Here is a 16,394-nt window from a genome sequence, read left to right as displayed (position 1 = left end):
TTTTTTTTTTGTTTTTAATTGGGCCAGGAAGCAAACTCAGGGCCTTCCACGTAGCTTCAGCCACCATGCAGCAGTACCACCATGGCTGGGCTCCAAGTGCTTTGAATATATTACCTTGTTTTTTAATTTTTTTTTGTGTGTGTGTGTGTGGGGGGGGGAGAGGTTTTTACTATAGGGTGCGTGCACTCGCCAGAAAGACAGAGACACAGAGAGACAGAAAGTGAGAAATCACCTCCTGGGGTAGAGTGGCGAGGGGAACATGAGGATGGCCACGCCACAATCCCTTCTCCTCCATTCTCCTCTTGGGATCTTTGGCATGCATGCATACGTGCCTGGTGTGAGTTTAAGCCACTGGGAACAGGACTCGAACTGCGGTCGACTACATGGGAATTCAGCAACATAGCCATTATGCCAACTGCTGGTCCCTTAATTTTTTTTTTAATTGCCAGAGCTTGTGCTCTTCAGAGACAAATAGAAAGACTCAGAGATAAAGAGACAGAAAAACAAAGAAAGTACCCCCAAAAGGGTGTGGCCATTCTGTGATCCCTTCTTTGTTTTTCTATCCTGTCATACCTGGGATGCACGTGCACCTGGTGTGTTTTTCAAGCCAGCAGGACTAGGATTTGAATCACAGTTGGCCATGTGGTTAACTCCCTTAACCACTAGGCTATGTGGCTGACCCTAATTTTTCAATTCTATGAGGCAAGTATTATTACTTTTATTTTACAAATGAAAAAATCTAAAATATTTGCCAAGGTTATACAAGTATTGGACTGTCAGAAGTCATGATGTATTTTTCTATGCAAAATGTGTCATGACTTTTCTGATGACCCAATATATATTTAATGGCAGGAGTAGGATTTATACTGAGGTTTGCAGACTCAAAACCCATGCTTGGACTGGCTCCATTGCACAGCAGTAACATGGGGCTGACAAGTCAGATTCCATGTGGCAATCATAGATTCAATCCCTGGCCTGGTTAACCAGAAATATGCCAGGTATATCTGAGAGTGAGTGCTCAAGATCCAAGAGGCTGGAGGAAAAGAGGGAAAAGACTGTAGCATGACCAGACCCTGGGGAGGGGGCACATCTGTCTCTTCTCTCTCATTCTCTAACTCTCACATATGCATGAACATACTCTATCATGAATAAAGGAAAAGAAACCCATGCTTTTGGCCACAGAACATAGACTGTGTTCAAATAAAAAAAGTAATGAACTTGAAAAAGAAATGCTTAAAGATTGGAAAATGATTAAGTAAGTCAGTGTATAAACCTGAGTCAACTCTACAATTATTAAAAGTAGTATTAAAACTTATGTCTGGGTAGCTCCCATACATTTTGAAACATAGAAGATTTTGTGAATTAGTGTCAATTATAAAGAAAAAACAAGAAAGCAATATCCAGAATGTTTGTTACAGTCCTAAAAAGTGAGGAAATTCCATGTGTTTGATTGATTTAAGGTTTTATAAAAATGAAGAGATTACATACCTTCTGCATATAGTCGTTCTGCAAGGAAAACTGCATCTCGGTAAGCATAGTGGTTTAATGCTTGCCATATAGCAGCCTGTAAGTGGAGGAAAAAAATGTCAGATAGGTCTTAAGTACAAGTCTTGCAAATGATACTCAAATTAACATCCCTAACTTAAATGGTAAAAGCTCCGATGTCCATAAAGCAAAGCCCAATGTGTTCCATTGGGTTCTTCACAGTACCACCCTCATACATCTGAATTTACCCACTCAGCTCTCCAAGGTGTGTTTGGCGTCTGTGTCTTTGTATACCCTTACTCTTTATGGGGGACTGTGGGGCCCCTTATCCACTTCCCCTTATGAAGTGCTTATCCCTCAAGACCCAACTTAAATAACACCTACTGTATAAAGCTTTCCTGGCTGATCTACATTTTCCAACATACTTCTTCTAACAGAGCACTCATATTATACTATAGTTTATAGGTCTGTCTACTCTACTCAACAACAGGATCTTTCTTTTTGGGGGGGGGGGTAGATTTTTTGCTATAGGGGCCTGTACTCACCAAGAGATAAAGATGGAGAGACAGAAAGTGAGAAATCACCTCCCAGGGCAAATGATTGCACCACAGTCCCTTCTCTTCCATTTTCCCCTTGGGACTTTGGGCCTGCACACACTGGTGTGAGTTTTAAGCAACTGGTTCTGGGACTCGAACCGTGGTCAGCCATGTGGGAGTAAAACACCTTAACCACTACACCACCTGTTGGCCCCTGAATTTCAGGATCTTTTTTTTTTTTTCTTTTAAGAGAGATTTTTGCCATAGGGCATGGGCTCTCACTAAAGAGACAGAGACAGAAAGCAAGAAATAACCCCCCAGGGGGGAATGGCCACTTGGCAATCCCTTCTCCATTCTCCTCTTGAGATCTTGGGCACATGCACAGGGTCCAGGACTCAAGCAGTAGTCAACTACGTGGGAGTTCAGCGACAAACATTATGCCATCTGCTGGTCCCCCAGGATTTTTTTTTTTTAAACAGGTTTAGGACACATAAGTTTGGGCGGGGAGAGAGAGACAGACAGATAAACAGACAGAAGAGATAAAAAGTAAGAAATCACCTGGGCGCAGGGTTGGGGAGAGGCCACGCTGCAATCCCTTCTCTCCATTGTCCTCCTGGGATCTTGGGCATGTGCACGCATGTGCCCAGTGAGAGTTTCAAATCACTAGGTCTGGGTCTCAATCACAGTCAGTCATGTGGGAGTCCAGTGACATAACCACTAAATCATCTCCTGGCCCTCTAACTACAGGATCTTTTATTGTTTTTCTTTTTTTTTTTTTTTTAATTTATTTTTTGAGGTTTCTGCTATAGGGTACATGCGCTTGCCAGAAAGACAGAGACAGAGACAGAAAGCAAGAAATCACCCCTCCTTCCCCCGCAGGGGGATGGCCACACTGCAATCCCTCCTCCTCCATTCTCCTCTCGGGATCTTGGGCACACATAAACATGCGCCCAGCGTGAGTTTAAGCCACTGGGTCTGGGACTTGAACCATGGTCAACTACATGGGAGTTCAGCGACATAGCCATTATGGCATCTGCTAGTCCCTATTTTTTTTTTTAATTTTAAGGAATTATTTTACTTAACTTTACTTATTTATTTTAATCTGACCAGAGAGGGACAGAGCAAGAGAGAGCAAGAAAGACAGAAAGTGAGAAAGCAAGTGGCCAGGTCCAGGACTTGAACCATGGTTGGCCATGTGGGAGTCCAGCATCCTTAACTACCACTCCTCCCCCCCCCCCTGCCAGTCCCTGTTTTTCTGTTTTTTAAAGAATTATTTATTTTGGGGCTGGCAGGTGGCATGGTGGACTCCCATGTGGCCAACCATGGTTCAGTTCCTGGACCTGGCAGCGTACTTTCTCACTTTCCCTCTCTCTTTCTTGTTCTGTCCCTCTCTGATCAAATGAAAATAAATAAAGTAAAATAATTCTTAAAAAGATTATTATTTGTTTTGGGACCAACAGATGACATAATAGTTTTGTCATTGGACTCTCACATAGTCAACTGTGGTTCAAGTCCTGGACCCAGTGACTTAAAATTCATGCTGGGCACATGTGCATGCATGCCCAAAATCCCAAGAGGAGAATGGAGGAGAAGGGATTGTGGCCTGGACAACCACCTGGGGGGCGATCTCTCACTTTCTGTCTATCTCTGTCTGTCTCTCTAGCAAGTGCATGCACCCTATAGCAAAAATCTCTTAAAAATTATTTATTACTAGTTTTTAATTTGACCAAAGAGAGAGTGCAATGGAAAGTGAGAAAGCAAGCCACCAGGTCTAGGACCTGAACACAGTAGTCCATGTGGAAGAACAGTGCCTTAACCACCATGCCACCTGCTGGCCCCTAAACTACAGGTTCTTAACAGCAATGATGCTCAATCACTTTTCACGGTACTTAGAAGGGAGATGTTTGAGTGAATGTCATCCTCCCCCGAAGGCTTCTCCTGCATTTTAACAAGATTCCCAGGTGGTTAATGTGCACATTAAAAACTGAAAAGGACTGGGACTAAGAGATGGTGAAATGGTTACATCGCTGGATTTCCATGTAGTAGACCATGGTTCAAGTCCCGGACCCAGCGGCTTAAAACTCACGCTGGGCGGAAATGAGGGGGTGCCCAAAATCTCAAGAGGAAAATGGAGAAGGGACTGTACTGTGGCCATCAGATCCGAGGCAGGTGACTTCTCGTTTTCTGTTTCTCTAGTGATCATTCACACCCAATAGCAAAAATTTCTCTAAAAAAAAATAAAAAACCGGAAAAGGACTGACCTAAAAGATTTACTCTGGCTGGGCAATGCTTAGGTTCAGATCCAGTCACCTTAAGCACTGTGCCACCTGGTTGGCCCACTTACAACCCTTTCTTTTTCAATCTCTTAATGGAAACAATTTCAATAAATATAATTTATAGTTTCTGTTATATAATATGTCCACCAGTATATCTGCTACAATTGGTTATTTTGCAACATGTAACCACAAAAAAACTCAAGGATTCATCAGCTACCTTAGCACTATGAACCACAAGGAGAATTTGATACATACCATATATACTAAAACCATAAATTCCTAGAACTGTTTTTTTTATAAATAAAAGAAATGAGAGAAAAAGCATGTTTAAGATTTCTATTCATTTCTGATTTAAAATCAAGCTTTACTCAAAATATTGTCCCTTTATCACCAATTTTTTTTTCTTTTTTTTGGAGAAGTTTTTGCTATAGGGCATGTGTGCTTGCCAGAAAGACAGAGAGAGACAAAGAGAAAGTGAGAAATCACCCCCCAGGGGGGATGGCCACGCCGCAATCCTTTCTCCTCCACTCTCCTCTCAGGATCTTGGGCGCGCACACACACACACGTCCAGTGTGAGTTTTAAGTCAACGGGTCTGGGATTCAAACCACGGTCGACTACATGGGAGTCCAGCAACATAGCCATTAAGCTAACCGCTGGTCCCCCTTTATCACCAATTTAAAAAAATATATATTTAACTTTATTATTATTATTATTATTTTCCAGTTTTATCTCAGACAGAAACAGAGAGAGACAGAGAGAAAGTGAGGAAGCAAGCCACCAGATCTAGGACTTGAACTAGTCAGCCATGTGGGAGACCAGAACCTTTAACCACCATGCCACCTGCTGGCCCCGATTTATCACCACTTCTTAAAAGCATTAGAAAGAAATAGTAAGCTCAGTCAACCCAAATGTACATAAATACTAGAAGTAAAGCTTGCCATTTAAAGAACCCTACAAAGAACTTCCATCCCCATTGCTCAATCGTCTAAGTTCCTGAGTGATGGTGTCTCTTATGTGGTGATGAAGTAGAGAATAAGTTATTCTCTAAGGCACTACAGATCAGTAGCTGAGTATGAGCAGAGCTAAAATCAGTCTAAGTTACTCATCTCCCTCTGTCCACGTGATGATAAGAGCCTTCCCCTAAAAGAATGGCATTCAATCCATCACCTCTAGATTTCCACAACTTAAAATAAGATGCATGAGAGGCTGCTAAAATAAAGTTATGAAATCAAATAGACCAACATGCTTTCCCTCTCTGCCTAAAAATGGCTGAAATCACACTGATTTTTAAATTAATGGATTAGTTTCTGGTTGCTTTAGTATAAAAGACAAATCAACCATGTGAAGTTGCAAAATTCCTAACTTGCTAGCTATTTTTTTTTTCTTCTTCTTTTTTTTTTTTTTCTTGAGAGATTTTTGCTATAGGGCACGTGTGCTTGCCAGAGAAACAGAAAGCAAGAAATCACCCCTCATGGCCATTTCCCGCCCCTTCGCAATCTCTTCTTAGGTATGCATACACATGCGCTCAGTGCTGAGTTTCAAGCCTCCAGGTCTGGGATTTGAACTGTGGTTGGACACATGGGAGTCCAGCGACATAACCATTATCATCTGCTAATCCCACCAGTTTATTCTTTTTTCTTTTTGGAGAGATTTTTGCTATAGGGCACTCAATGGAGAGACAGAGAGAAACAGAGAGACAGAAAGCGAGAAATCACCACCCGGGGAATGGCCACACCACAATCCCTTCTCCTCTAGAGATTCTGGGCGCACATGCATACGCATCTGGTGTGAGGTTTAAGCCACCGGGTCTAGGACTTGAACCATGGTTGACTACATGGGAGTCCAGCAACATACTCACTATACCATCTGCTGGTGAAGAACTCTAAACATGGACTCTTACTTAAAATACAAACAAACCTTAAATATTGTACTCAGACTTAAATGTGACCACCATAAATTCTATTTTGTTTGTTTTGTTCTTGCTTTGTTGTTTTTTTTGCCAAAGGCATGAGTGTTCCCCCTCAGAGAGTTACAGTGAGAGTGAGAACCCTCCAAGGGGGTGTGGTCATCGCTACAACCCTTTTTCCTCCATTACTCCTTTCCATCCCGATTCTGGAGGCAGGTGTGTGCACATGCGCAGCCACCCATACCCACACACACCCCTGGCATATTTTTCAAGCTGCTGGGTTGGGATATGAAGGATCTGGCTCCCAAAGAGTAGTTCCTAACTGCTGCACTATAGGGCTAGCCCTTCTGTTCTGCTCCTATCAGAAAAGGAAATAGCGATCCTTTTTCAGACCTTTATGGTCTAAAAAATGGATAATAAAGCTTCAGACAACATATGAAGGTTTTATAAGGGAGGGGGAGGATGAGGAAGGGAGGGTGAGAGAGAGCAAGTGAAAAGCAATGTAGGATTTCACATTATATCTTATATCTAATTTCTAGAACTCTAATTTGGGTCAGGTTTACATCATTGGTTCTCAATCGGGGCAATTTCATACACTTTTCCCCCACTCACATTTAGAAATGTCTGGGGGGCATTTTTGGTTGTTATAAATGGAGGGGGGTATCTAATGGGTAGAAGCCAGGGGTCCCCAAAACTCTGTAATACACAGCAGACAGCCCCCCACAACAAAGTATTGGCTTGCCCAAAATGTCAATAGTGTCAAGATCAAGAAACTTTGTTCGAGAGTCAGTTCCACGGCCCAATGGTAATGTACTGCTCAAGAGAAGCTGTACTCCACATGTGAGACACTGGTTCAAATTCCCACCTGGTCCACCTGAAACATGCATCCACAAGTGCCTAGAATCCAGGATCCCACGAACTAAAGGCCTGGAAGAGGAGATCATGGTGTAACCAGACCCTGTGGAAAGTCCTCTGACACTCAATTCCATGTGCATATGCACATAATCTATCATGAATAAAGAAAAAAATCCTGTTCTACACTCTCACATAGCTGGATTATCCTATTAGTTTTTTATGTCTCTTTTAACTCTTGTCCTTCTCTCCTTTCCAATAACATTAGATTAATATTCCCAAAGAGGTTCTTTCATTACATAATTATTTTGCTTAAAAACTCTTTTGCTTATATAATGGCTATTCACTACAAATATCTTTTTTTTTTTTTGAGAGGTTTTTGCTATAGGGCGCGTGCGCTCGCCAGACAGACAGACAGAGACAGACATAGAGACAGAAAGCGAGAAATCACCCCCCAGAGGGGATGGTCATGCTGCAATCCCTTCTCCTCCATTCTCCTCTCGGGATCTTGGGCACGCATGCACACGTGCCCGGCGTGAGTTTTAAGCCACCGGGTCCGGGATGTGAACCGCGGTCGACTACATGGGAGTCCAGCGACATAGCCATTACGTTAACTGCTGGCTCCCACACTACAAATATCTCAAATCTAAACTTCTCACTCTAGCTGTTTAAATCCACTGGGGCTGCCAGGTGGATTGGTGGTTAAGGTACTGGACTCCCACATGACTAACTTCAGTTTGAGTCCTGGCCTGGTACTTGCTTTCTAACTTTCTCTCCCTCTTTGTCTCTCTCTGTGTCTCTCTCTCTAGTGAGCACATGTGCCCTACAGCAAATTAAAAACAACAATAATAAATCACAATTAAATAAATAATTCTTTTTAAAAATCCACTATAGTATGATTCTATCCAATTACAAAAAAAAAAAATGCACCTTTTTCTGGTCTCCATTCCCATTCTAGCCAGGGCTATAATATTTTACTGTTCTCTTTTTCCTAAATATCCTTGACGTCAGGCTTTTGCTCATGCCATTCCATTCCAAGAATCTTATCTTCTCTTCTCTTCTCTTCTCTTCTCTTCTCTTCTCTTCTCTTCTCATCAGTTTGACCTTTTATCTTCTAAGGCTCTACATTCTACTCCTTCAAGAAGGCTTTCCCATTTTTCTGGACTGCAAGGATCTCTTTCCTAAATTTATTATTATGTACTCAATCAAATAGCTACTGACTTGCAGCATTATCCAATTTTTACTGTATTCATCTTCCCAAAAAGACTAAAGCCTCCAAAAAATAGGAGTTATAAAGGGACCAGCAGACAGCATAATTACATGGCTGGACTCCCATACAGTTGACAGAGTTCGAGTCCCGGACCCAGTGGTCTAAAACTCATGTCAGGGAATCAGCAGTTGGCGTATGGCTATGTCACTGAACTCCCATGTAGTCGACCATGGTTCAACTCCTGGACCCGGTGGCTTAAACTCATGCCAGGAGCATGTGTGTGTGTGCTCAAGATCCCAAAAGGAGAATGGAGAAGAAGGGATAGAGGTGTGGCCATCCCCTCTGGGGAGGTGATTTCTTGCTTTCTGTCTTTCTGTTTCTCTCTGTCTTTCTGGCGAGCACACGTGCCCTATAGCAAAAACCTCAGGAAAAAAAAAAAAGAAAGAAAAGAAAAAACTCACACTGGGCAGATGTGCATGTGTGCTCAAAATCCTCACAGGAAAATGGAGAAGGGACTGTGGTGTGGCCATTCTCCCTTGGGGGGGGGGGGGCTTTTTGATTTCTTACTTTCTGTCTGTCTCTCTGGCGAGCAAATACAGCCTATAGCAAAAATATCTCAAAAAATTAAGAGTTAAACCTTATTTGGTGGACTCACGAATGTCTCCAATTTAAATTTGTTCACAACAGGATTTCTTAGTTGCCTTTTTTCACATCTGTCCCTCTCCTCCAAAGGATTCTCTATCTCTTAAATTGCATCACCAAAATGAAATCCAGGCAGCCATTCTTGACTATCCCCCTTCCCACATCCAAGCAATTTCCATGTCCCATTAGTTCTACCTCCCAAATATTTCTTGAATTTCTGCTTATAAAACACCTCTAAAATTTATCTATTTCTTTCCTAATCCACAGTTACTACTTTAGGCTAGACTTCCTTTATCTTTAAGACTATTGTTTTTATACTTGTCCCTCTCCTCCATTGCATTTCTCATATGGTAGCTAAAATAAGGTACTTTTTTTTTTTTTTTTTTTTTAGTTTACTATGGGGGCCAACAGAGGGCATCGTGGTTAAGGCACTAGATTCCCACATGGCCAACTGTGGTTCTGAAGTCCTGGACCCAATGGCTTGAAAATCATGCAAGACACATGTGTGTGGGCACCCAAAATCCTGAGGGGAGAAAGGAGGACAATAGATGTGGCCTGGCCATCCCCCTTGGGAGTGATTTCTCATTTTTCCTGTCTCTCTCCAGCGAGTGCACATGCCATATGGCAAAAACCTTAATATACAGATATAATATATATCTATATATAAAGCTATATGGTGTGTGTGCTCATTAGGAGAGACAGAGACATGGCAGGGGAATGAGAAATTACCCCCCAAAAGGAGATGGCCAGGCCACAGTCCTTTCTCCGTTTCTCCTTTTGGGCAGACATGCGCACATGCCTGGTGGGTTTTTTCAAGATGCCAGGTCCAGGACTCAAACTTCATAGTCAGTTATGTGGGATCCAGCCACCTTAACCATGCCACTGGCTGACCCCAAAATATGGTACTCTTTGAAACTATGTTAGATGCTGTCCCTGGACATCTTATTGATACTAAGCCAAATGTACTTCTTCACTACCTAATGATCTCAAAAACATTTTTACATATATAGTATCCATTTTTTATAGTGTTTAATAAAAAGGTTTCCAAAACTCCTATTCACAACTTGATCCAACACTTCTAATTGTAAAGTCTTACCTCAGAAATAATTGAGAAATCTATACAAAATATCTTTCCCTTTGTAAAAGCCAGTTTCATCAGGTGACTTTTATAAACATTCAAATAATCACTGATTTAAGTCATTTAGGCTAGGACCTACACATTTTTAAAATTTGCTATAGGGCACGTGTGCTCACTGGGGAGAGAGAAAAAGAGAGAAAAAACTCACGGGGTATGGCCACATCACAATCTCTTCTCCTTCATTCTCTGCTCAGGATTTTGGGCATGTACATCTACCTGACATGTTTTTCAAACCTCGAGGTCCAAGACTCAAATCATACCATTAGCTATGTGGAATCCGGTCACCTTAACCACCACACCACCAGGTGACCCCTCCACCCACAACAGTTACTATTATAAATAAAATAACTGACAGAACTTCTGCCTGATGAAAGGCTTTTGTAAGGACTCAACTACAAAGCAATATTTTCCTGTGAGAGGTAATTCGGGGAGGAGTGTATATTTAGGCATATATACTGTATTAGGCTGGTTAATGTTAAAATTTTTCAGAGGAAAAAAAAAACAAAAACAGAAAACAGTTGTCATATTTTCTGTCAACTTTTTCCTATGCAAGTAATACCACAAACCCTGCGGCATTCCAAGAAAGGAAATAATTCTCAAACTTGCTCTCATTCCATCTAAACACATATAAACCTGTCATCTTAGTTAAAAAAAAATGAATTAAAGGTGGTATCTTATTTATTTGTCCTATTTTTAATCTCTTCCTTACTTATTCTTTCCCATTTTCAGCACTATCTCTGATCAGTTGATCTTCACCATTAGAGCCAAGGCTGCTTATTCCTCCCACTCTCCAGATCCCTTCCTGAATAGCTGCTTCTTATATTATAAATTACAACCCAAATTCTCACCTAGTCATATTCTAAAACTTATCACCACCCCAAAATTAATGAACAAAAGCTAATGTAAAAAAAATTGATTTTTAAGCCTTAACAATGTAAAAATGTATTACTGCTAAGAGTTTAAGGAAAACTAGAAAGCCTGATAGGTGCTATCTAGAAATAGATCGCATACTTATTTTCCATGCTTTCATACAGGTTGAAGTTATTACACAGTGGTTAGTTTATCACTTTTAGAAGTCTATCACTTTTAGAAGCCTTTTGGGGCCAAAGAAGACAAATGAATTATTATTAAGACAAAATTTCAAGAATAGAAAATAGAAATTAAACAATTTGAGTAATGTGTTTATCCATCTGATTTCATGTTAGGCCTCCCCCAAAAATCTTAAAAGGGACACTACAGCAGTAGGAGGAATTTGGATAGAAAGAAATAGTTTAGTAAAAACTGATACAACTTGCAAACAGGTAAGTTTCCTAAGACAGAGTGCTATGTTCTATTAATTCAGACACTAATGGCTGCTATATATTAAGAGCTGAAGAAGCAGTCAAACTAGGGAAATGAATACTTCATGCTGTGAAGAAATGTTAAGGAAATCTGGAAGTAGTGATGTATTACAACGTTGCTACATGTCACAGGCCTAATTAAGGGCAACACAAAGACATTTCTAAAATTTTTACTTTATAACTTCAAAATAAAGTCCATGACTCAATGACAATGGTTGATAGAGGTCAACTCTTCTGATCAAGCCAAATATCATCTGGTGAGATGAAAGTCTCCCAGACTTGGTTCATCACAAGGGACAAAAGACTCAATTTTTTCAGATGGCAAGGGGGAAAATGACTTGGCACTGCATCATCACACACTTAAACTCCAGGAGGGTTTCTTCGATGTCAACAGAGCACCAAAGCATAGCTTTGGACAAAGCATATCTACCGTCAGGGAAATGGATGGAGGAACCATTATTTGACTTTCATTTCCTAAATGCCTTATAAACATGCACAATAAAATACTCCTGACCCTTATCACAAGCCATGGAAAAACCCTTCTCTGTGCTTTCCACCTCCTCCTCTTGTACAGGTGCTTGCACCTCAGCACTGGGCCTTGGAGTTTTCTTCTCAGATTATCTCTGTCCAGTGGGAAATCCACTGAGTGAGAAAGGCAACGTGGGCTAGGAAGACGGTCACTCAAACAGAAATTAGTATTAAAAATACGTATCCTGCCCTCCCTCCACCCTCTCACACACACACAAAAAAACAAAACAGAAAAACCTCGCAAACTTGCCCCACCGTTATGAAGATAGTACAAGCTCCGATCAAACGTGCTTCTTGATCATCCTCTAGGCAAGGGAGCACCTGGGGCGCGTTTTCGGCCCCAGGTCTCATCCCCGGCCACGCCAGGCCCCTAGACTGACAGCAGGGGCTGGCTGGACGTCGGCTCCGACCGGAAAGGAGTATTACCGCCCAGGCCGGTTCACACTAGAGCTGGAGGTAACGTAGGCCCGAGGTAACACGGCTTAGGCGTCGGATAAGGCCTCCGGACTGAGGAAAGAGAGGCAGGACCCAGCTCCCGAGGAGGCGGGAGAAGCAGCCGGGCCTAGGCCGCACCAGGCCGCGGACTGGCCAAACGCCGCTTCCCGACCGCGGCTGCGAGCCAAGCCCCAGTGAAGGTGGTTTTCATTACCTGAACGGGTTCCTGCAGCACCGTCATCCTTGAGGCTCAGGCCCACTTTCTGCAGTGCCTCAGGCACCCCCCGTAGCGGCTCCGGCCCGGCCAGCCCCGGCTCATTTAAACTCACCAGCGACCGTTACCGGGGGATGGGGGAGGCCGAGCGATAGCCGACTACTTACGAGCGGGACACGGAAATGCCCGAAGTGAAGAAATCGGAGCGGGAGCCTGACGGAAAAGTTCGAAAGAGACCGGAAATACCCGAGGTAAGTCGGCGGAGGAGGAGACCGTTGCCGGAAATTGTCGAGTACTACCGGAAATTACCGAGTCTGACCCAGACCAGAGGTTCCTCTTCTCAGCCACGCCCACACTCCTTTTGCTCCGCCCAAGCGGCCGCCAGGCTGGGCCACGCCCAATCGGCAAGCAGCAGGGTGGGCGTGGCGCGGCGGGGCGGGCGGGGAGAGTTACGTGGCGGAGCTTAAACGATTCCATTTGCCATTCAGTCCTTCCGGATTAATTGGTAGTGCTCGCTTCGGCAGCACATATACTAAAATCGGATTAATTGGTGTGCGGTAGATGAAGCAAGAGTTTGGGGCTGACTTTAATTAATCAAGAAGTGTATTTGTTTTGTTTAGATCTTGCAACCATTCCTGAATTACCTACTCACGGCTCCGGGGAGGGGAGGTAGGGATGGGGGAAACGGGAGGATTGCCACTCCCCAAAGATACAGGATGGCTCTCTCAAAGAGATTACGAAGCACATAAGAAGAAAGCAAGGTAACAAAGAGTGCCACGTTAGGTGATGCCCTTTATAAATGATGTAAAAATTCAGAGGAGTGAGAGATGAATTGGGTTTAAGATGAGGAAGGTTTCATGGAGGAAAAAAGATTTAAACTGAGTTTTGAAGGATGTGTATAGAACTAGAAGAGAAGAGTGTAAGTGAAGGGAAGAGAGGTGACTTCACTCTGGTAAGAATAAAGGCATTAATTGGAAATATTTAAGTGACCAGAAAATGGAAAATTTTAAAAGGCAACCAGAACTTTATTTAAAGTTTATTTCTCTCTTATGTGAGTAAGAAAGGGAGAGGGAGACAGGTACTCCCCAAAGGGTCTTCACTCTGTAAGCCACCCCCAGCCTCAGCCAGCCCAGGATCATGGGCACCTGGACACTCTTATTCCCATGTGGCTCAGCCTGGTTGCTTTGCTACCACCTTGCCACTGGAAATTTTTATTTTTTATAACAGAGGCATTGGAAAGAGGGAATAGGGAGTTGGAAATCCAGAGACCTGGTTTAGAATTTTATCTCTGGCACTCAATAGTTATAGGTCCTTCAGCAGATCACAACCAAGCTTGTTCTCTTAGTTTAAAAAAAAAAAAGATTACAATTAGATACATTAACATATGTGACTGTGTGACACATCCATAGTAGACTCTCAAATCTCCTTTAGAAAAAAGTGAATCCAGGAACTATTAAAATATAAACAAAATTCAGTAGATAAGGAAAACAGTTTTGAAGATTAATTTTCTGGTCAAGACTTCTCTAGGCTAGAAGTGAGACACACGATATATTCCATCATGTGGAAATCTCTTTTTCTGGTTTCTACATTTTGTGTAGATGAAATCAAGTTAGAATGGGCCACTCCCTTCACTGGGGTAATGTTGGAAGGAAATTTTTTTTTCTTGAATACCAGCTGACTGAACTACATCGCTCTTCACTAGTTACTTCTAGTCACTGCTAATGTATTAAAGTCCCTTCAAGGGTAGGTGCTAAGGTGATTTTTGGCTGCCCTGTTATGGTTATTTATTTACTTTGTGTGTGTGTGTGTGTGGTATTTTTTCTTAATTCATGAAAGAACATGTGCATGCATACATGTGAGTGAGAAAGAGAGACAGAAAGAGAGAAATGAGCACCACCAACAACCCCCATGGGGTCTAGTCACTGCAATCCTCTTCCTCCAGCCCTCTAGCTCATTGAATCCTGGGCACTTGTGCACATGCACAACATACTTTTCAGTCCGTGCTGACTGGGCTGAGGATTTGAACCCCAGTCACCACGTGGGTGACTTCTCTCTCTCTCTTCTCTCTCTCTCTCTTTTTTTTTTTTTTTTTTAGAGATTTTTGCTATAGGGTGTGTGAGCTCCCGGGAGTGACAGAGATACAGGTGAGTAATCACACCCTAGGGGGAATTTTCACGCCACCATCCATTCCCCTCCATTTTCCTTTAGGGATTTTGGACACACACGTACTCATACCTGGCATGAGTTTCAAGCTACTAGGTCTGGGACTCGAGCTGCAGTCTGCCACATGGGAATCTAGTGCTTTAATCATTACACCACCTGCTGGGGAGCCAGCTTCTCTTGAGCAATGCATTCTTCTGCACTATGGAGCTGGCCAGAGAGCCATACTTTTGATGGGATTTCACCCCACGTTGCAGTCTTCCTGCCCCAGCCTCCCAATTAGCTAGTGATACAGGCCTGCAGTGCTGCACTCAGCCTGTGCCAGGCCCAAGGCATCCAGCCCAACCTAACTGACCATGTGGTACTCTCCAGCTTGCACCATCACAGCCGGGCCACTGAGCCCTTTTCCTTTTCTAGGGTTACGCTGAGCAAATTAGAGTGGATAGACTTCTATGTGGGCCTGCATAGTAGCCACTATCTAAAGTTTAATTTGTTAAAATCAAATGAAATTGGGGCTGGCAGGTTGCATGGTGGTTAAAGGCACTGCATTCTCACATGACCAACTGTGGTTTGAGTCCTGGACCTGGCAGTTTGCTTTCTTGCTTTCCCTTTCTCTCTGTCTGGTCAAGTGAAAAACAAACAATAACAAATGGAATTAAATAAATAAATATTTTTTAAAATAAAAGATGTGTGAACATATGTCTTAAAAAATCAAACGAAATTAAAAATGCAGTTCTTCAGATTCCCTTGTCACATTGCAAGTACTCAATAGACATATGTGGCTAGTGATTAGTATATTGGACAGTCACAGATAAAGAACATTACCATGGGACCAGCGGTTGGTATAATGGCTATGTTGCTGAACTCCCATGTAGTCGACCACAGTTTGAGTCCTGGACTCAGTGGCTCAAACTCACACCGGGTGTGTGTGCACGTGTGTCCCCAAGATCCTGCTGAGAGGAGAATGGAGGAGAAGGGATTGCGGCATGGCCACCCCCCTGGGAGTGATTTCTTGCTTTCTGTCTCTTTTGCTCTCCCTGCATTTCTGGTGAGTGCATGCACATGCAAACCTCAGTGTAATCACGAGCGAAACCTCTAAAAAAAAAAAAAAAAAAAGAACATTACCATCATTGTCTTGACTAGGGCTGGTGCATCCATAACGGCTTCACTCACATGTGTGGTGCCAGATGTTGGAGGCCCCTTCAGTGACCTCTCTCTTCACATTGGCCTCTCACCACTTGTCTAGCTCCAGATTCTTGGCTTGGTGACTGACAACCAAGTGGGTGAAAATGGAAGCTCTGAGGCCCTTTATGGCCCAGGCCTGTAAGTCAAACTCTCTCTTTTCTTGGCTAAATCCATGGCCAGCCTGGATTCACAAGGAGAAGTAGACTCCATCTTTTCTTTCTTTTTTTTTTTAATGGCAGAGGAAATGTGTATTCACCAGAGAGAGTGAGAGACAGAGGGGTAGAGAGAAAGCACTCCTCCCCATCCCCACCAGTGGGAAGTAATCACTTCACAATCCTTTTTCTCCATCCTGTCAGGATTTGGGACATGCTCCCCATGTATCTTTCAAGCCTCCAGGGCCAGGAATTGAACTGCTGTTGCTGATGTGGGGTCTGGCTCCCTTAACCATTAGGATATGGGACCAATCCTAGGCTCTACCTTTTGATA

The 16,394-nt window shown here is 42.9% G+C and overlaps 2 protein-coding genes across 8 annotated transcripts in view; one reads left to right on the top strand and one right to left on the bottom strand.

Annotated features, from left to right (window-relative positions):
• Positions 1–12,731, bottom strand: part of CDC27 (cell division cycle 27) — a 73,131-nt gene extending 60,400 nt beyond the window's left edge. The window contains exons 1-2 of one of the 6 annotated variants that reach the window (XM_006159107.3): positions 12,564–12,731; positions 1,489–1,564 (exon numbers count right to left, since the gene is read on the bottom strand). In XM_006159107.3, coding sequence (XP_006159169.1) covers positions 1,489–1,564; positions 12,564–12,590 — 103 coding nt within the window. In that variant the 5' untranslated portion in view covers positions 12,591–12,731. Of the gene's footprint in view, positions 1–1,488; positions 1,565–12,169; positions 12,530–12,563 lie in introns of those variants that run through there. The other 5 variants (XM_027775995.1, XM_027775994.1, XM_027775993.1 and 2 more) reach the window with 5 other exon arrangements.
• A 4-nt stretch (positions 12,732–12,735) lies between these two features.
• The window catches only part of MYL4 (myosin light chain 4), a 38,158-nt gene continuing 34,499 nt past the window's right edge, over positions 12,736–16,394 (top strand). The window contains exon 1 of one of the 2 annotated variants that reach the window (XM_006159106.3): positions 12,736–12,814. The gene's annotated coding sequence lies outside the window, so the exon portion shown is untranslated. The remainder of the gene's footprint in view (positions 12,815–16,394) is intronic. The other variant, XM_006159104.2, reaches the window with a different exon arrangement.

This window comes from Tupaia chinensis, unplaced genomic scaffold (genome assembly GCF_000334495.1).
Source record: "Tupaia chinensis unplaced genomic scaffold, TupChi_1.0 Scaffold000624_1, whole genome shotgun sequence".
In the NCBI taxonomy this organism is placed as follows: Eukaryota; Metazoa; Chordata; class Mammalia; order Scandentia; family Tupaiidae; genus Tupaia; species Tupaia belangeri.
This window is presented reverse-complemented; position numbering and strand designations above follow the sequence as displayed.